The sequence below is a fragment of the Entelurus aequoreus genome, linkage group LG05 (assembly GCF_033978785.1).
Source record: "Entelurus aequoreus isolate RoL-2023_Sb linkage group LG05, RoL_Eaeq_v1.1, whole genome shotgun sequence".
Classification (NCBI taxonomy): Eukaryota; Metazoa; Chordata; class Actinopteri; order Syngnathiformes; family Syngnathidae; genus Entelurus; species Entelurus aequoreus.
The window spans coordinates 25,840,836-25,861,512 of NC_084735.1; the positions used below are offsets into that span (position 1 = coordinate 25,840,836).

A 20,677-nucleotide genomic window follows, 5' to 3' on the forward strand; every position below is an offset into this window, starting at 1 on the left:
GTTTGTTTCCTGGTATGTAAAAAAAATGCTAATAATAACTACAATATATCAAAAAAATTTACCTTAATTGTTATGGTTATTTTGTTCGAGGAAACCTGAGTGCGCATGCTCAGTGGCGTCGGGCAGCAAATTTATATGGGGGGCATTTTTTACCAGAACACCGGCTCCTCTCAAAGAGCCATAGTTACCATCTCTATCAGGCACCTCTCAGGTACTGTAGGTATGGATATGTAGATGCCGCCTTCAGACTTGTCAAATATGTCATCCCAGCCGCCAACTTGAACAGGTGTTTCATCAGACCGATTTGACCAGTGTCCATCAGACGGTCACAGCGACATTTACAACAAAATTGGTTGACATTCCAATAAGTTATAGTGTTTTTAATCAGTGAGAGACCTCGGTCTCCGTTAACTCACGCAGTAAATAGACACGGCTTGGCCCTGCTCAAGATGGCGGCCGGAGTGACGCATCAATCCAATAGACAATCCGCAATTAGCTAGCTAGCTGATAGCCGCAGGCAAACTTGCCATACAATTAGACTTAGACTTAAACTTCCTTTTTATTGTCATTCAAATTTGAACTTTACAGCGCAGATAAGAATGAAATTTTGTTGCATTATGATTAAGCGCACATATGGTATGTTTTTAATTAAAGTTAAAGTCCCAACGATTGTCACACACACACTGGGTGTGGTGAAATGTGTCCTCTGCATTTGACCCAGCACCCCCTGGGAGGTGAGGGGAGCAGTGAGCAGCAGCGTGCGCCGCGCTCGGGAATCATTTGGTGATTGAAGCAAATCGAAACATTGTTGCGTGATATAAAACTGCCACTCTAAATAATTACACTTCTTTAAAAAAAACAAAAACCTAGTGCATTATATTCGACTATCGTAGAGTAATACAGAATTGACATATTTTGGCCACATTGTACTCCAGCAAGTCTAGCCATATGAGTAGGGGTGTGGGAAAAAATCGATTTGAATTTGAATCGCGATTCTCACGTTGTGCGATACAGAATCGATTCTCATTTTTAAAAAATCTATTTTTTTATTTTGTATTTTTTTTATTACAATTTTTTTTAATTAATCAATCCAACAATACAATACACAGCAATACCATAACAATGCAATCCAATTCCAAAACCAAACCCGACCCAGGAACACTCAGAACTGCAATAAACAGAGCAATTGAGAGGAGACACAAACACGACACAGAACAAACCAAAAGTAGTGATACAAAAATGAATATTATCAACAACAGTATCAATATTAGTTACAATTTCAACGTAGCAGTGATTAAAAATCCCTCATTGACATTATCATTAGACATTTATAAAAATAAAAATAAATGAACAACAGTGGCTTACACTTGCATCGCATCACATAAACTTGACAACACACTGTGTCCAATATTTTCACAAAGATAAAATAAGTCATATTTTTGGTTCATTTAATAGTTAAAACAAATTTACAGTATTGCAATCGGTTGATAAAACATTGTCCTTTACAATTATAAAAGCGTTTTACAAAAATCTACTACTCTGCTTGCATGTCAGCAGACTGGGGTAGATCCTGCTGAAATCCTATGTATGAATAGAGAATCGTTTTGAATCGGGAAAAAAAAATCGTTTTTGAATCGAGAATCGTGTTGAATTGAAAAAAAAATCGATTTTGAATCGAATCGTGACCCTAAGAATCGATATTGAATCGAATCGGGGGACACCCAAAGATTCACAACCCTACATATGAGCTTGCAAATTAGTGACAAAATTAACAGCACGAATAAACATTAATGTGTTAGAATCGGATACAGAGCTAGACTGTTTTTACTTTAAAAAATAGCGTTTAAACTTGATTCAAAAGACTTACATGAGCGTTAGCGACTGTAACGTCAACACAGGCGCGAAGTGAGGAACCGCAACGTGCATCACGTGTCAAGTCATTAAGTAGTACAATGCATCATGGGAGTTGTAGTCTCATTACTACAAGTCTTAGCTTCTCATGATTAGAAAACACTGGAAAGTGCTAATAATAAAATGATCTCGCGTCCCTCACATTTATTAAGCGTTTGAGCTAGCGAATTGGCGACCGAATAACAGCACAAATAAAAATAATGTTTTTCATAAAATTTGCGTTTAAACTGGATTCCACAGACTTACATGGGCGTTGACGAGAGTAATTTGAGGGAGCGGAAACACCCTACGTCACGTGTCAGGGCACTAGCTGCAGTGCATTATGGGACTTGGAGTATCACTGACGCAAGAGTTGAGTGCGTCTATAAAATAATATTTTTTCGGTGCAGTACATTTTCTAAGATGGTCAAGTTGAAAAGTGTTAATATTTAAAATGCAAATTATACATTGTTAATCTTTATTTTGGTGTTTTGTTTTTGGTTTTTTTTGAGACACACACACACCTGTATGTCATCAGCTTTGTTAGGCTGTGATTGGCTGCATTGTGCCATTTAAGCCGCTCGTCTTGTGCACATTATTGTAGAGCAAGTAGCAATAGGTTGGTCTGGCTACAGGGGCTCTGACCAAGGGGGACATCGACGCACACAAAAAATGGCTTGTGGAATTCATTTGGGGTGAGTTTGTCCTTGATTGTGATTGTTTGATGAATGTGTGATGTTTAACTGCTTGTGTGCAGGCTCTTGGTGATTTGCTTAGTTCAGGCAGAACATGCACGCTGTTTGTGGGCTCAAGAAGGTAAGCATGGTTTTATTGCGTGTGACTGGAAGGCATTTTGGCTTTTAAAAATGTTTCTGTGAATTGTGTGTTGCAGCTCAAAGACAAAGCGACAATGCATATGTTGGCTACTTGCAACAAGGTCTTGCTAGAGGCAATCCCCAGAATCAATTCAGACAAGCCTCCAGTGTTCTAGCCTCGGCCCAAAGTGACAGTGGAGTGGCTTCCAAGGTGAAGGTGACCGTGCAATCAGAGCATGATGGTTACAGCTCAGTTAAGGTGCTGCGTCGGCGCCCTGGGCTCAGCCAACAAAGTGCACTCAAGCCAAAAAAGTCTCCCGGGCTGGACCTCTCTACTTCTATCGCAAGCTCTGGCACCTTAAACAAGCACAAGAGCCAACAGACCAAGGGCAACAGGAAGAGTTCGGGCTCACGCCGTGTCGGCCTTCCGAACAAGAAAGCCGCTTCAGCTCCGAGCCTCGCTGCAAAGCAGCAGAAACCTCACCGGCAGGTTCCCCGCAAGCAGCAGAACAAAGCCCGCCTCTTTGTGGCCGGCTACGGCGCACGAGAGTACGTTCCTGACATGCAAACATCTGCCACGGGCGCCGGATCCAACACTGACCTGAAACCAAGCCATGCAGGAACGTCCCATCAGAGCAAAGGGTTCCACGGCTACGGATGGGTTCCCAAGCACTCTCATGCCCACCCTGGCAGTAGGCGGAACCCCCAGCACGGCTCAAGCGAGAAGGTTGACTCCGGTAAAAAGTTTGCACCCACTGATGTTCTCCGAATCCCTAAGCGCTTCGGAGGGCACGCCATCAGGCGGATGAAGGCACCTAAACCCCAAGTGTTTGATGAGGAGACCCAAAAAGCATCCTTGCAGAAGAAACTATTTTACAGACTGCCTTCCCGTAACTAAACATCAAACATTCTTGGACTTGATAAGTTCTCAGTTTGTTTTGCTTTTTTACCCCTTCTAATTTTCTTCTTTCCAACAGGATTGAGTGCAGTTTCTTGGAAATAAAAATATTTGTACACCTAAATCTCTGCTCCTGTGTGGTGTTTTACAGCTGGTCTAGTGGCTTCTTGTGGCCAGTATGTGTATTGCATGGCAGAGGTAAACTATCACTACTGAAACCAATGTTTTTCCTAAACCAGGGGTGTCCAAACTTTTTCCACCGAGGGCCGCACATGAAAAAATTAAAGCCTGAGGGGGCCATTTTGATAGTTTTCATTTTCAAATCATAACATACATGGATTTATTTTTTTTACCTTTAGGGCTCCTGGGGACTGTTAAGGGTCTAAGTCATTAAAATGTTAAGTCAATTTATTTGTTTTAATGCTTACAGTATATCAGCTTTAGGCTGATATACAATTAAAAAAAAGGTTTTATGCCTTTTCTGTCAAGACAACTTAGTTTTTTATAATAAAAATTAAATATGCAGTATTTCCCCCACTGCCCAAAACATTCAGAAAGCTTGATGTGAAGTAATTAGAGCCTTAAAAACATCTAATGCAAGACACCATTGATGTTGTTTTTGAGTAATCACAGTGAAAAGATCAAATCTCAAATATATTTAGGATACAAAAGGTGCCCCACTCAAAGTGATTTGTATTTTAAAAAAATTTTTTTTTTTACTTTCAACACTTAAGTTACGAGATCAACTTCAGATGTATCAATTTTACGTTTTAACTTTTTCTTTTATGCTCGTCAAACTTTTTGTACGGCAACCACTCAATCAAGTCAAGTCATTAAGTAGTACAATGCATCATGGGAGTTGTAGTCTCATTACTACAAGTCTTAGCTTCTCATGATTAGAAAACACTGGAAAGTGCTAATAATAAAATGATCTCGCGTCCCTCACATTTATTAAGCGTTTGAGCTAGCGAATTGGCGACCGAATAACAGCACAAATAAAAATGTTTTTCATAAAATTTGCGTTTAAACTGGATTCCACAGACTTACATGGGCGTTGACGAGAGTAATTTGAGGGAGCGGAAACACCCTACGTCACGTGTCAGGGCACTAGCTGCAGTGCATTATGGGACTTGGAGTATCACTGACGCAAGAGTTGAGTGCGTCTATAAAATAATATTTTTTCGGTGCAGTACATTTTCTAAGATGGTCAAGTTGAAAAGTGTTAATATTTAAAATGCAAATTATACATTGTTAATCTTTATTTTGGTGTTTTGTTTTTGGTTTTTTTGAGACACACACACACCTGTATGTCATCAGCTTTGTTAGGCTGTGATTGGCTGCATTGTGCCATTTAAGCCGCTCGTCTTGTGCACATTATTGTAGAGCAAGTAGCAATAGGTTGGTCTGGCTACAGGGGCTCTGACCAAGGGGGACATCGACGCACACAAAAAATGGCTTGTGGAATTCATTTGGGGTGAGTTTGTCCTTGATTGTGATTGTTTGATGAATGTGTGATGTTTAACTGCTTGTGTGCAGGCTCTTGGTGATTTGCTTAGTTCAGGCAGAACATGCACGCTGTTTGTGGGCTCAAGAAGGTAAGCATGGTTTTATTGCGTGTGACTGGAAGGCATTTTGGCTTTTAAAAATGTTTCTGTGAATTGTGTGTTGCAGCTCAAAGACAAAGCGACAATGCATATGTTGGCTACTTGCAACAAGGTCTTGCTAGAGGCAATCCCCAGAATCAATTCAGACAAGCCTCCAGTGTTCTAGCCTCGGCCCAAAGTGACAGTGGAGTGGCTTCCAAGGTGAAGGTGACCGTGCAATCAGAGCATGATGGTTACAGCTCAGTTAAGGTGCTGCGTCGGCGCCCTGGGCTCAGCCAACAAAGTGCACTCAAGCCAAAAAAGTCTCCCGGGCTGGACCTCTCTACTTCTATCGCAAGCTCTGGCACCTTAAACAAGCACAAGAGCCAACAGACCAAGGGCAACAGGAAGAGTTCGGGCTCACGCCGTGTCGGCCTTCCGAACAAGAAAGCCGCTTCAGCTCCGAGCCTCGCTGCAAAGCAGCAGAAACCTCACCGGCAGGTTCCCCGCAAGCAGCAGAACAAAGCCCGCCTCTTTGTGGCCGGCTACGGCGCACGAGAGTACGTTCCTGACATGCAAACATCTGCCACGGGCGCCGGATCCAACACTGACCTGAAACCAAGCCATGCAGGAACGTCCCATCAGAGCAAAGGGTTCCACGGCTACGGATGGGTTCCCAAGCACTCTCATGCCCACCCTGGCAATAGGCGGAACCCCCAGCACGGCTCAAGCGAGAAGGTTGACTCCGGTAAAAAGTTTGCACCCACTGATGTTCTCCGAATCCCTAAGCGCTTCGGAGGGCACGCCATCAGGCGGATGAAGGCACCTAAACCCCAAGTGTTTGATGAGGAGACCCAAAAAGCATCCTTGCAGAAGAAACTATTTTACAGACTGCCTTCCCGTAACTAAACATCAAACATTCTTGGACTTGGTAAGTTCTCAGTTTGTTTTGCTTTTTTACCCCCTCTAATTTTCTTCTTTCCAACAGGATTGAGTGCAGTTTCTTGGAAATAAAAATATTTGTACACCTAAATCTCTGCTCCTGTGTAGTGTTTTACAGCTGGTCTAGTGGCTTCTTGTGGCCAGTATGTGTATTGCATGGCAGAGGTAAACTATCACTACTGAAACCAATGTTTTTCCTAAACCAGGGGTGTCCAAACTTTTTCCACCGAGGGCCGCACATGAAAAAATTAAAGCCTGAGGGGGCCATTTTGATAGTTTTCATTTTCAAATCATAACAAAATACATGGATTTATTTTTTTTACCTTTAGGGCTCCTGGGGACTGTAAAGGGTCTAAGTCATTAAAATGTTAAGTCAATTTATTTGTTTTAATGCTTACAGTATATCAACTTTAGGCTGATATACAATTAAAAAAACAAAAGGTTTTATGCCTTTTCTGTCAAGACAACTTAGTTTTTTATAATAAAAATGAAATTTGCAGTATTTCCCCCACTGCCCAAAACATTCAGAAAGCTTGATGTGAATTAGAGCCTTAAAAACATCTAATGCAAGACACTATTGATATTATTTTTGAGTAATCACAGTGAAAAGATAAAATCCCAAATATATTTAGGATACAAAAGGTGCCCCACTCAAAGTGATTTGTTTTTTTGTTTTTTTTTACTTTCAACACTTAAGTTACGAGCTCAACTTCAGATATATCAATTTTACGTTTTAACTATTTTTGTTTTATGCTCGTCAAAAAACTTTTTGTACGGCAACCACTCAATATATGCAATATTTTCCACAAAACATTTTAAAGTGAAATATTTGAAATAATTGGAGCCTAGAATAGGTCAATTAACATTTTTTTTTTTTTTTTTTTAGCAATGGCAAAAAGAGACTAAAGAAAAAAAACAGCCTGCATTGCAGCTTTGTGTCAACATTGCCACTTTTTCTAGTTAGATTTCACCTAATTCCACTTTTTGTAATGTTTTTATTTTTGCAATAGCATTTCCAGAATACAATTAGCTGCGGGTTGCAAATGCCCCCGGGCCACACTTTGGACACTGCTGTCCTAAACCCTTAGCTTACGAAACACATTTCACTACATCAGGGCATTTTGGGACTGCATTAAGTGGAAATATTCACTAGTTTAAACGTTTAATGTATTTCAAAAGAATCGGTACACTAAAGTTAAATACTAATACTAACTACACTGAACAAAAATATCCAAATTCTCTAAAACGACTTTAGAGATGGCTTATGGTAGAGAAATGAACATTCCTTTCACGGGGAACAAGTCTGGTGAACATTCCTGCAGTCAGCATGCCAACTGCGCGTTCCCTCAAAACCTGTGGCACTGTGCTGTGGTATATAACTGCACATTTTATTGTGGGCAGTGTTTTTCAACCTTTTTTGAGCCAAGGCACATTTTTTCCATAAAAAAAATACGGAGGCACACCACCAGCAGAAAAGGTTAAAAAATTTAACTCAAACCAGGTTGTCGTGCCTTATTTTGAGTTTGTTTCCTGTGTGTAGTGCTTTAGTTCCTGTCTTGCGCTGTTATTTTGGTGACCTTTCCTGTTTTGTTGGTGTTCTCCAGTAGCAGCTTCACGCCTTTCTTTGAGCGCTATTGCCCGCACCTGCTTTGTTTTTTTTCCGCAATCAAAACTATTGAAGTTGTGCGTAGGCTATCCTTCTTTGTCATGCACGGGATGTGCTTTGTGGACACCGTCTTTGCTCCGCACGCTGTAAGTTTTTGCTGTCATCCAGCATTCTGTTTTTGTTGACCTTGTAGCCAGTTCAGTTTTACATAGCCATCCCTATGCTCCAGTGCCTTTTCCTAGCGGGACTCGCTTTTTGTTGATTTTTGGTTTAAGCGTTACATACCCTTTTACCTGCACGCTGTCTCCCGCTGTGCTCTGCATATCGGGATCCCGACAAACCATCCTCCACGCGTTCCGACTTCTACAAAGCAATGAACTACCTGCTGTCGCCTACTGATATGGAGTATTACATGGTTACCCTGCCAAGCTCTACACAGTAGTGATGGGTTGATGAGGCGTCATGAAGCGTTTCGACACAAAAACTGTATTGATACTGTGTCGATACTGTGTGACTAAATACTGACATCTGGTGGACATTAAAAATCCCTACAGGCAACCTAACGACAGACTCAACTGACACTGATTTTATGACTTAGTATATACAATAATATAAACCCAGTCATTGTATTTCATTTAGGATTATTTCATATCTTCATTTAAATAAAAATATATTTGTATCTTTTTTAGATACAGTCAATAAATAATGTGAACATGTATCATAACATGGAAATCTAAGAGAACGTGTTGTGAATGAGGATGCTTGTGGACTGGGAATGTTTTTTTTTAACACTTTTATTTAAAAAAAACAACAGTTTTTCCAACGTATTAAATTTTAGACGATTTCTCTTCTTAGTTATTATTTCTCCGGCTGACAGCATTGAGGAGGTGGATTTGTTAATGTACGACAATTCCGTCGTACAAATGCGACATTTAACCTGCAGAAAATATGAATAGTAAACTAAGAATCATTTTGAAGAGATTTTGTATTCTAATAGAACAAGTGGAAACTTTGAAAGAACAGGATCAAACGACAAGGAAATTAACACAAATACCTTTTTTTCCGATACATGATCAAAATATTCCCAGACGACGGAAATCTTTCTTTTTGCCTGAGGCTGTTCCATGATCTCCGACGACGATAAATTACAAATGACCAACGACTGAAGTGCGGTGATTCTGTTGGCAGCAGCATCTCGTTGACAGATGCGCTTCCTTATAAACACAGTTTGGCGTGCAGGCGTCAGTTCGACACAGTTCGCGTATCGGTCACGTGACCCAAACAGCTCATGATCGGTCACGTGACTTTCTAAAAGCGGTACGCGCACCGACACATGGTTTTGCTCTATGAGCTCGACGCATGCGCCAATGCATCGGTGTTGCCGGACCCATCACTACTACACAGCACAGGCACTAGACAACGGCACATTATTATGATTATTGATTTGCAAAAAATGTTTTTTGGACCAATTTTAGGTGAAGTTGCATAATTTCCCCCGGCACACCAGGCAATATCTCGCGGCACAGTGGTTGAAAATCACTGGCCTAAGGCACACCTGTGCAATAATCATGTTGTTTCATCAGCATCTTGATATGCCACACCTGCAGGGTGGAATAGATTATCTTGCAAAAGAAGAAATGCTCACTAACACAGATTCAGACCAATTTTTGAACAATATTTGAGAGATATATGTCTGTGTATATCCAGTGTTGCTTTTATATTTTTGTGCAGTATGTAACAATTTTAAGGCAGCACGGTGGTACAGGGGTTAGTGCATGTGCCTTACAATACGAAGGTCCTGAGTAGTCCTGGGTTCAATCCCGGGCTAGGGATCTTTCTGTGTGGAGTTTGCATGTTCTTCCCGTGACTGCGTGGGTTCCCTCCGGGTACTCCGGCTTCCTCCCACTTCCAAAAGACATGCACCTGGGGATAGGTTGATTGGCAACACTAAATTGGCCATAGTGTGTGAATGTTGTCTGTCTATCTGTGTTGGCCCTGTGATGAGGTAGCGACTTGTCCAGGGTGTACCCCGCCTTCCGCCCAAATGCAGCTGAGATAGGCTCCAGCAACCCCCGCGACCCCAAAAGGGACAAGCGGTAGAAAATGGATGGATGGATGTAACATTTTTACTATTTCTATTGGTGGGTCATATGTAGTGACTTTTTCATCCAGTAGATGGTGCATGACAATTATGAAACACTACATGCACAGTAAAAAAAAAAAAAAGTTGAGAAAAAGCAAATTTTCAAGGCAACATGATGCAACAAGATTTTTGCCTTTTCTCAACTTTTGACTACTATTGTTGACTTAACTAAGATTTACAAGTTGAGATAAGAGTTATGTCATATGTCACATATGTCATACAAGTTGAGATAAGAGTTGTGTCATATGTCACATATGTCATATGTCACATAACTCTTATCTCAACTTGTAAATCTTAGTTAAGTCAACAATAGTAGTCAAAAGTTGAGAAAACGCTAAAATCTTTTTGCATCATGTTGCCTAAAAATTGCCTTTTCTCAACTTTTTTTTTTTTTTTACAGTGTACCAATGCAGTACGTGTCAGTACAGCCAGTGATAATTCTATAATGCTTCACAGACAACTGAGAAGCCGTCATTCAGTCATTCCACGTTCACGCCATGGTGGTGAGTGTGCCACACACTCACTGAGGCATCAGTTACTTATGTGTATGGACATAACCATGATTCCCAAATGGTGGTGTGCTGCAACACCATGATTTTGATCAAAATATCAAATTCGATTATTATGTAACAAATATTTGTAGAGCAACTTCCTCATTTTTCAAAGCAAATAAACAAAAAACACCGGCAAGCTTATGATACCATTAGTGGTTAATCAGAACACATTTGTTTGACAATTGTCTATATATTTCACCATTACAAAGTTTGTTATGAAATAAATCTTACCGGCCCGAATAAAAGCATTGGTGTTTACGGCAACCAACAATTTGCAGTCATGTTATTATAATAGAATATACTTTCAATGACAGCTAAATTAGCCAAAGTGCTATTATTAGCTAACAACACCCCAAAGCTAATGGCATACATGTTACGTACGTACGTACGTACGTAATGACGTCATTACGTACGAGAAGCCGTGATATACTGTTTAAAATACTATGGGAAGTTGGCGCCCTCTAGGCATCTGTGTAGGTTGCAAACAGCCCCTTAAATTAAGATTTGGGTAAACTCAATTTTTAAATGTAAAAAATGGCGATGCTTGTAAAACACAAAAAAGTACAAAAAAACAAAACTTGGAAGAGAAACATTTTAGCCAAAAATATGTTGTATAGAGAAACTTGGACGCAGCCCCCGAAGCAGAACCTCCAGGTTCTGTAACAGTTTATTCCCTCAGGCCGTAGGGCTCTTGAACGCATCATAATTCAATTATCCCCTTAAATTCCCCCCCAAAATGGATTAACTCGCTGGAATAAAAAAGACAATATAACATATATCCATAAACGTGGACGCATGTGAAAAAGTGCAATATATTTATCTGTACAGTAACCTATTTATTTATTTATATATGCACCTTATTGCTTTTTTATCCTGCACTACCATGAGCTTATGTAACGAAATTTCGTTCTTATTTGTACTGTAAAGTTCAAATTTGAATGACAATAAAAAGGAAGTCTTAGTCTAGTCCAGCTGTTAACACATTGGCAGATCCTTGCATTGACATTTTAACCTTGCTAGCAAACAACTTATTTAAACTTGTTTGCTTTTACAGTTTTAGTTCAACTAGTGGTGTTTCTCAAGGTTCCATCTTAGGTCCTCTCCTTTATCATTCGGGCTATTCAACTGGTGGCCGGCGAGTTCAGTTCAAAATGCACGAGACTCACATTTTTGAAGTAAAATCTTAAAAACACTAGAATGCTATGATAAATAGGTATCTTTGACTAGCTTCTTTGCAGAAATTGACCAAAAAAAAAAGACTCATAGTAAAGGGAGAATTCCGGCCCGCTTGGTCCTTAGCTTTCTAGAAACAATTGAGTTGAATAGCCTTGGTGTGACGTGTTTTAGAATCACTGCAATAATACTGTAAGGGTGCCTTTAACAAACCACACATTGGGGTTGGGAGAGCATGTGACCACTGGGAATATGCTTTATCAGTATCAGGCCTCAAACCCCGCTCTGGAAAACTGTGCACTACAAAACGTGCTCATTGTAGCCATTAGTTCTGACTTCCTCAGTTTGATGTATATATAAAAAAATAAAATAAAATCAGCATAAATTGTTGCATTCAGTTTTGTTTTTGTTTGCTGATCAATTTGAATTCTGGCAGCACAGTGGTTAGTGCATGTGCCTCACAATACGAAGGTCCTGAGTAGTCCAGAGTTCAATCCCGGGCTCGGGATCTTTCTGTGTGGAGTTTGCATGTTCTCCCCGTGACTGCGTGGGTTCCCTGCGGGTACTCCGGCTTCCTCCCACCTCCAAAGACATGCACCTGGGGATAGGTTGATTGGCAACACTAAATTGGCCCTAGTGTGTGAATGTGAGTGTGAATGTTGTGTATCTGTGTTGGCCCTGTGATGAGGTGGCGACTTGTCCAGGGTGTACCCCGCCTTCCGCCCGAATGCAGCTGAGATAGGCTCCAGCACCCCCCGCGACCCCAAAAGGGACAAGCGGTAGAAAATGGATGGATGGAATTTGAATTCTTTGAGTTTATTTAATTTTATTTTTCAGTATCAAATGGCTAAATCAGCCCAAAAAATGTATTGAATTAGGATTAAATTTAAAATAATTTTTAGAATTTTAGGCAAATTAATGCACTTTTCTGTTAGACTAAAAAAAACTGTTTAAATTATTTATTGTAAGTTGGTCTGTATTTAGTGAAGTGCATTATATTTATACAGCGCTTTTCTCCAGAGACTCAGTGAAAACCATTATCTACATATTTAACCTCTTAAGGCCCAAGGTGTTTGTTTACATGCTTTTTTTTAAATTTCTCTTTGCTATTTTGGCTTATTGGACCCTAATTAGAATAAAAACTAAAAATCATCTTTTGATAAATGTACTTAGTCCATAAGTACACAAATGTGTACTTCATGAGTGGTGACATGCTAATTTTTATTTTTACACTTTTTTCCCCCAATTTCCATTGTATGTTATACTCTTCTGACACCACCAGATAGCAGTATAAGTGTCCATATGTCGGCATAAGACCCCAATTCAGTAGTGTACACAATTTTGGAAATAAGAGCTAAAAGGTGCTGTCCACGCATGTGGCCACTAAGGCCTTTAGAGATTAAGTTACATTTAAACCTGTGTGGGTGGCACTGGGGAGCAGGTGGATAAAATGCCTTAGCCAACCAAGGACACAACGGCAGTGACAGAAGCATGGATCGAACCTGGAACCCTCAAGTTGCTGGCACGGCTGCTCTACCAACTGAGCCACGCAGCCCCATTTCTTTTTTGTTTTCTTTAATGGTACAAAGGATACAATGTTATGCAGAGGTGTACTTATAACAATTTTAAGATTATACGAAAGGGACAAAATGTAGAAAATGGATGGATGGATATACTAATTTTCTTCTTCCCGGGGGGCCTAATAGACAATAATTGAGAAGCACGGCACTAAATAAATGCACAGCAAAGATCTTACCAAGATTTAATGTACATTTATTCTTAACACGTGGAACATATAGTATAAAGATTTGATACTGAATAAATGATATTCATTGAGCCAAAAAAAGAGGGGTGGGTAAAAGAAGAGGACTTTACATCAAGTTTTTAGCTACATCATCTGAAATACAAATATGCAGAATCCGCATCACTGGAAAAAAAAAAACAAAAAAAAAACAAACCCAAGAAAATAAAACTTTCTTCATCAAGGTCTTGTTATTCATGAAGGAACCGCAGATTTGTTATATTCTCTACACCCGCACCAGACAGTCTGTGTGTGTCTTGTGTTTGCTGGGAGCTAAACTCCCGCCAAAGTGGTAATTGTCAAAGATTTTTTTTCCTTAAAAACGGTGAAGCGACAGAATTTGAGAAAGAGAGAGAAGTGTAATTAATGTACAACATCATATATACAGTGCAGCCTGGGCCGCATATATCTAGAGCTGAGGACCAGTCCTATTAGAAGGGTCGGGTCATACAATCAAGGGACAGAGAAGAAGAGGTCGGGGTGTTGTAGGTTCACCATACTTTGGGGGGAAAGCCGTCGTCGTCGTCGTCTCTCTCGACATGAACTAAAACTGTTTTTAAAAACTACAGTTTGCTGCCAAGCCAGCGTATCTCAGTGTGAAACAGTATTATTACAGTATGTTTACAGTTTGTTTTAAGGTGTACAGTACAGAAAAAAGTCCTACAATCTACTGCGCAGGCCTCGCACCGCAGATGTCTGCTCACATCCTGCGGGGCGGTGGGCGCACGACATCCCATGTTACAGCAATCTTCCTGCTCCGCAGAGTCCCAACCCCCCCCCAACCCCTTGACCCCTCCTGGGAGAAAGCAAGCACATGTAACCCCAAAACTCACTGTAAACGAGACAGCAACTTTGGTTACAGTTTTTTTTTCTGGATATTTTTTTTTTTCATTTTAATTAAAAAACAAGTCTTTTTAGGCTAAGCACAGGTCCCGATCAATTCATCTCTTCCAGTATCTTTCAGCGTAAAATCCACAGCTACTTCATGATATTCCTTCCTTTCGTGAGAAGCGGGAGGGGGGGGGGGGGGAAAGACAGTGGAATCCGAGGTGATTTTGCATAAATAAAAAAAATAATAAAAAAGGAAGGACAGTCAGTTTTGCTGTTTTTCACTCACACGCGACAGACATACAAAAAAAGTGGGGGCCGGGTGGAACGGACATAGGGCAGAGTGGAAAACGCCCCCACGGCTGTCATGACTGGCCGATGCGAAAAAGTACATCACAGATGACCTGGGACACCATGGAGTTCATGAGCGGGGATACGGAGATGTCCAGTAGCCGCGACTCGTACAAGGTGAACTCCGAGTGGTTCTCCTCCACCTTGGCGAGAGCGTGCAGGGCGCGGGCGGCCCGCCGCATCATGTCCACACTGGTGGGCTCAAAGTGAGCCTGCATCTGCAGCAGGGAGCTCTGGCTCTGCTGGTACTGGGTGGCGGCCAGGCTGTCCTCCAGGAAGCCCAGCAGGTTGCCTACGCTGCTCTTCTGCACGGCGATGGCCCGCGCCGCCAGGCTGTCGCCGTGAGCCAGGTTGGCCAGCAGGACCACGGCCATCTCGCGGCACACGGCCACCTTGCGCTCGCCCACAAGGCGCACCAGCGAGCCGTAGAGCTTCTCCAAGCGGCTGAAGGGCGGCGTCGCCAGAATGAGGTCCACGTTGTTGTCCTGGATGCTGAGCTTGCTGAGGGTCTCGAGGACCAGTCTCTGTGGAGAGAGCGAGCCGTGAGGCCCCAGGGTGGGAAAAGGGTCCAAGGCTTCCGCCGAGGGGCAAACGGCCCAGTGGAGCAGTCCGTCCAGCAGAGGCAGACATATACTCTCAGAGTAGATGGAAAGGTCTAGCTGGCCCGAGATGTTGGCCAAAGTCACTAAGCAGTTCTCCCTCAGCACCTCCAGGCAGTCCCACCACCACTCGTCTCTCTCGCAGCTCACGCCCTCGTCCTCCTCGTCCTCCTTCTCGTAGGTGACGGGTGCCTGCTTGCGCTCCGGGTGCCGGTGGTGGAGCAGCACCAGTCGGCCCAGCAGCAGCAGGAGACCCGGGTGTTTGGACATCTCCAGGTCGTTGCCGGGGACAAACGAGAGGCTGCGTATGATGTTGGACACGCAGATGCAGCGGCGGGCCAGCGAGTCCTGCCAGTTGGACAGCGTGCTGAGCGGCGTCTCATCCTTACTGTGGGGCTCGTCCTCCAGGATCTTGATGTTGCGGCGGCTCTGGAGTTCGGGGTTGATGCTGAAGAGGTACTTCCCGTTCTCTTTCTGCTCCTCGGCACCGCCGCGGACAACCTCCTCCGTGACCGACCCCGGCCGTGCGGACAGCACGTCGTCGATGGTGGCGGTGACTGCCGCAGCGACGGCAAGAGGAATAGAAGGCGACTTCTGAGAATCAGAGGATTGCGGCACTGGTTTGTTCTCACCGTTCGCTTCGGACGTTCCTTTTGTCGTCTCCGGCGTCTTCTTATTTCTCGTGGGGGGCGTCGGCTTCCGCTCTTTCACGTGGTTGACACGACCTTCAAAGTGGGTCTGAATGTGTTCCGTGATGTCGCCCCCTCCGACGCTCCAGTGTATCAGTCCGCTGTTGAAGCTCTGTCGCTGGCCAAGCTTGGACAGGTGGTTGACCTGGAAGGGATTCTTCTTCCGCACCACCTTGATGGGCAGTTTATCGAACTTGCTCGCCTGCTTGGGTTTCTCCGAGTTGGGGTCCTGGGTAGACCCTGAGGTAGAGGTAACGGGTTGCTTGACAGACAACTCCTTCTCTTTGTCCTCCGCTTCGTCGTCTGAAGACCTGTCTTTAAGGGAGCTCTCCTCCTCCTCCTCCTCCTTTATCTGGACTGATAAGGTGCTGGCCTTGGTGTCCTCCGCCTCCTCCTCGTCCTCATCCTCGTCCTCTTCGTCTGTCTCCATGTCCTCTCCCTCAGGCATCAGAATTTCGTCATCGGAGTCTTCAGCGGCGTTGGGGTCTATGAGAGTGCGCTGGCCAGGGTCTCCCACTTCGTACTCCTTCAGGATGCCAAAGATCTCAATCAGGCACCTTCTGAAGTACTCCACCACCAGTTCTAGAAAACCCGGAAGCTGGGAGGGGGGGGGAAGACGTCAGATGAAAGTGTGAAAAATAAACCAATTGATGGTGCTGGTGGAACTTACCTGGCATAAGTTAAAAGTAGAAATGCTGTTGTCGTCATAGAGTAAGATGTTAATAGTATCCAAAGCCCAGGTGCTCTCTGCTAGTAAACCCGACTTTAGTGACATCATCACTCGCCACGCTTCAGGGGTGCCTATGAGCATAACACAGAACAAATGAGTCAATTTGGTGAAAAAAAAGGCTACGCTACACATCTGAAGATAAAGCCCTGAGCGCCGCCAACTAGCTAATAAGCTAATCTAACATGATGTCACGGTTAAATTGTGAGTTTAGCACTGTAGCACACGCAGGTATGTTAGTGTGCACCGCCCCACTCAATAATGTTACTTTATTAGCGATGTGCTAATCAGTATCGGAAGATTTTCGTGAAAAGGTACAGTACAGGCCAAAAGTTTAGACACACCTTTTCATTTCAAAGCGTTTTCTTTATTTTCATGACTTTACATTGTAGATTGTCACTGAAGGCATCAAAATTATGACACCTGTGAAGTGAAAACCATTTCAGGTGACTACCTCTTCAAGCTCATCGAGAGAATGCCAAGAGTATGCAAAGCAGTAATCAGAGCAAAGGGTGGCTATTTTGAAGAAACTAGAATATAAAACATGTTTTCAGTTATTTCACCTTTTTTTTTGTTAAGTACATAACTCCACATGTGTTCATTCATAGTTTTGATGCCTTCAGTGACAATATACAATGTAAATAGTCATGAAAATAAAGAAAACGCATTGAATGAGAAGGTGTGTCCAAACTTTTTACCTTACTGTATGTGATCGTCATTGGCAATTAATGTCTTTTAATGCTGACACTATTTATTTTTAGTCCTCCGAGCAGGTAATTATGTGTGCCCATCCACAGTGCGGAGACGCTCTTCTAAATTAATAATAAATACTTCCATTACGGCTAATAAAACTGCATTTCATAGTATCTTAAGTACGATTATCACTGGAAGACAAGGGTAAACTAGTTACACACCAAGAGCAAGTAAGGAGCAGACACACTAACAGCATAGCGAGCTTTAAACAGCAGAAGAAACAAGTGCTGAGTAAAGTGCAGATAGAACCACATTGCAGAAGAAAGTAAACAGACATCAACAGGAAATTAACAAGTAGATTAACAAGAGTCTAAATAAGCATTAAAGATATATAAGCACAAAACGCAATCTTCCCAGTAGGGCTTCCTAAACGCACTTACAATGGTTTGAATTCCGGCATCAAGTGTAAATTTTGGCCAACACCCTTTCAGTTATAATAATTCTGGGACCTCTGAGACGCATTCTTCCTTATTGGGTTGTGCGATAGAGACGTTATACTATATGAAGTATATACATTTTGCAGACGATAGAGCTTTTAATACTATCATTCTATTATAATGCATGTTGACGACACATTGTAGCTGTGTCCCACAAATTTGACAGCAACAAGCGAACAAACGTGTCCTCAATGCAATGTAGCATGCTTCAACGCGAGCTAGCAAATAACGTCCCTCCACTGTGCAAAGCCGCTTCCAAGTCAGCAATCCTCACCAAATAAACGGTTTCTTCCAAACATCACTGGAGGACGAGGAATAACTAAACATGCTACACTACACACCGTAGGTGGGTACAATAAGCCATGGTAATCGCTAAGCTAAAGGTGGGTGGATCGATACAAATATTGATTGTAGCGATATGGTAATATGATCGATAATAGAGTGATTAGTTCGATCATAAAATCTTTTGTCGATTTAGTTATTGTTAACAAACACAGGAAATAAGTCCTGCAGGGCAATAACCAAAATATTTAAATCAGTGCCAACAGTAAGAAATCCTTTAAATATTTAACAAATATGGTCACACCGCCATCATGTGCTTTTGTTTGACTATAATTGTGATAAAAAATCCAATCATTCAATAATCTTGAAATGTTAAAGTATCAGCATTGATATGACCAAAACTATCCCTGTAACTACTTAGTATAAGATAAATAACCTGATGTGTAGTATTGCCCCAAACTAATGTAAAGTATCCAAACAGAAGAACAAGTACCTAGTACATTTTAACAAAAGTGTAGATAGAAAACATGTTACAACAGAAAGTAACCAGATTTTAGCAAGTAGATTAATAATACCGTAAATTCCGGACTATGAGTCGTTACTTTTTTCCTACGCTTTGAATCTTGCGGCTTATAAAACGGTGTTTCGGTGTATGTGTTTTTTGTCATCACGCCAAGCAATGAACCATCCCATGCGTGATGTCTGCAGGAGTGTTTTCATGCATATTTGTACGTGGTAAAAAAGTTAGTTAAAGTACCAATGATTGTCACACACACACTAGGTGTGGTGAAATTCGTCCTCTGCATTTGACCCATCCCCTTGTTCACCCCCTGGGAGGTGAGGGCAGCAGCGGTGCCGCGCCTGGGAATCATTTTTGGTTATTTAACCCCCAATTCCAACCCTTGATGCTGAGTGCCAAGCAGGGAGGTAATGAGTCCCATTTTTATAGTCTTTGGTATGACTCGGCCGGGGTTTGAACTCATAACCTACCGATCTCAGGGCAGACACTCTAACCACTAGGCCACTGAGTAGGTGTAATTAATTATCGTAATGTAATTAAGCTAACATCATTAGCATTAGCTAACACGTTTACAAGTGTCGGCGTTAGTATTATTAACTTACAATGGCATTCTTCTTGTATGGTTTCAGTTTCACAAATTCCTCAGTAAATTTACCAAAACGTCACCGTGGTGTTAATGAGTCTGTTTCGCTGATTGGAGAGCTAGCTTCCGCAGCTAGTGGGTCCATGACGATGACATCAGTTTTGTTTGATCAGCCTTTTTACTGTAGTGTTAAAAACACTGTTTGGAAACAATTAAGGTATGTTAAACATTTACAAAATCTTTGTGTAAATAACTCCATTCACAATGTATATATCAGAGGCTTATAGTCCCGTGCCGCTTATATATAGATTTTTTTTCTTCTTCTAAAATCTAGAGGGTACGGCTTATATACCGGTGCGCTCTATAGTCCGGAAAGTACGGTAGTTGAGAAAATAATACAACTGGAAATGACGCAATGTCACTCCATCTCTAGTTCCTAACCTATGTCCTTCATAGTTAGCCTTCTCCGGGGCTTGAGGTGTGGTTGGGAGCACTCCACCGATCCGGGAGGAAACCCCACATCTCGTCGCATCATAGGCTGCTGCACCGGGGCCTGTCCGATGTGGGAGGCGGGTACTGGAGGTCCAGCTTTCTGCACTTTAATGCCTGGATGCATGTAAGGTGACTTGCTGGGTGAAGTCCTGCTCTCCATGGGCCTTGGCATGGGTGCCGGACTCGACACCTGAGGGATATGGTTCTGCGACGTCTGGTAAGTTGAAGGAAGAGGTCTCGTCATGGGCGGGCCCGACCCACCGGGGCCGAAAGGCGGTTGCCGCTGGTTTACGTGACCAGGCCACTGGCCATCATGGTTCATGCGTTGGTCTGACGACATCATGTCCTCTGAGCGATTCATGCCGTGGTAGCCGGGAGCCTGGCCAGGCACGGGAGGTCCCTGACGGTTGGGATAGTTGGGGTAGCCCATTTCATTGCGGCCCTGCCACATTGGACCCTGGGGGCCGTCGGGACCTGAAGGCATGGTGTTCGCCATCATCTGGGAATTTGGACCACCAGACGATGGTACACGGTCCCTACCAAAGGGAAAGGGAAACTGGTTCTGCGGACCCGGTGGTCGACGCTCACCTCCAGGGTAAGCATTGTACTGATTATACATGTCCTGTTGGCCCTGGGGTCCAGAAGATTGGGGTCCTGGTTGCTGCTGACCAGTGTAAGGGACGTTGTACATTTCTCCCTCATGGCGCTTGGCAGGGGGACCGTACACACCATCAACAGGACGCTTGTAGTTCTGTCAGGAAGCAATATTCCAATTAGCATTCAAATCCAAAGCAGAGGAAGTTTAATCTTCTCCTTACCGGTTGCTGCTGTGGATACATTCCTGGTTGTTGATTTGGATATGGACCACCAGGGGGCACTCCTTGGCCAGGGTATTGGTTGGGATAGGAGTCATGTCTAGAGAATATTAAAAAAAATATTCCAAGTTTAATTTATTGTCCTTGCACATAAATCTTAAGAATACGTATAGAAATTGTGTGTTTTACAAGCTAA

At 42.6% G+C, this 20,677-nt stretch overlaps 3 protein-coding genes and 1 long non-coding RNA gene across 8 annotated transcripts in view; 2 read left to right on the plus strand and 2 right to left on the minus strand.

Moving 5' to 3' along the window:
* Window positions 1-10,727, minus strand: part of LOC133650366 (uncharacterized) — a 35,273-nt gene extending 24,546 nt beyond the window's left edge. The window contains exon 1 of the long non-coding RNA XR_009826227.1: window positions 10,663-10,727. This is a non-coding gene — a long non-coding RNA (uncharacterized LOC133650366). The remainder of the gene's footprint in view (window positions 1-10,662) is intronic.
* On the plus strand, window positions 2,439-3,727 carry LOC133649664 (uncharacterized). Its single transcript, XM_062046313.1, has 3 exons — window positions 2,439-2,585; window positions 2,648-2,706; window positions 2,783-3,727. Exons 1-3 carry the CDS (start codon window positions 2,563-2,565, stop codon window positions 3,601-3,603), a joined length of 903 nt encoding a protein of 300 aa, XP_061902297.1. The 5' UTR covers window positions 2,439-2,562; the 3' UTR covers window positions 3,604-3,727.
* LOC133649665 (uncharacterized) lies at window positions 4,932-6,219 on the plus strand. The gene is made up of 4 exons (XM_062046314.1): window positions 4,932-5,077; window positions 5,140-5,198; window positions 5,275-6,117; window positions 6,175-6,219. The coding sequence occupies exons 1-3, from the start codon at window positions 5,055-5,057 to the stop codon at window positions 6,093-6,095; spliced, it is 903 nt and encodes a 300-aa protein (XP_061902298.1). The 5' UTR covers window positions 4,932-5,054; the 3' UTR covers window positions 6,096-6,117; window positions 6,175-6,219.
* Window positions 10,728-13,364: 2,637 nt separating the features above from the next.
* arid1ab (AT-rich interactive domain 1Ab) overlaps window positions 13,365-20,677 on the minus strand; it is a 194,929-nt gene continuing 187,616 nt past the window's right edge. For all 5 annotated transcript variants that reach the window (XM_062047516.1, XM_062047515.1, XM_062047514.1 and 2 more), the window contains 4 exons: window positions 20,485-20,581; window positions 19,616-20,417; window positions 16,543-16,673; window positions 13,365-16,470 (listed from right to left, as the gene is read on the minus strand). In XM_062047516.1, the coding sequence (XP_061903500.1) occupies window positions 14,599-16,470; window positions 16,543-16,673; window positions 19,616-20,417; window positions 20,485-20,581 (2,902 nt within the window). In that variant the 3' untranslated portion in view covers window positions 13,365-14,598. The remainder of the gene's footprint in view (window positions 16,471-16,542; window positions 16,674-19,615; window positions 20,418-20,484; window positions 20,582-20,677) is intronic.

Excerpts from the sequence above, each read along its gene's own strand:
- LOC133649664 (XM_062046313.1), top strand. The coding sequence starts at position 2,563 with ATGGCTTGTGGAATTCATTTGGG. Across the intron at positions 2,586-2,647 it reads GCTTGTGGAATTCATTTGGG|GCTCTTGGTGATTTGCTTAG; the intron begins GTGAGTTTGTCC and ends GCTTGTGTGCAG. Across the intron at positions 2,707-2,782 it reads CTGTTTGTGGGCTCAAGAAG|CTCAAAGACAAAGCGACAAT; the intron begins GTAAGCATGGTT and ends TGTGTGTTGCAG.
- LOC133649665 (XM_062046314.1), top strand. The coding sequence starts at position 5,055 with ATGGCTTGTGGAATTCATTTGGG. Across the intron at positions 5,078-5,139 it reads GCTTGTGGAATTCATTTGGG|GCTCTTGGTGATTTGCTTAG; the intron begins GTGAGTTTGTCC and ends GCTTGTGTGCAG. Across the intron at positions 5,199-5,274 it reads CTGTTTGTGGGCTCAAGAAG|CTCAAAGACAAAGCGACAAT; the intron begins GTAAGCATGGTT and ends TGTGTGTTGCAG.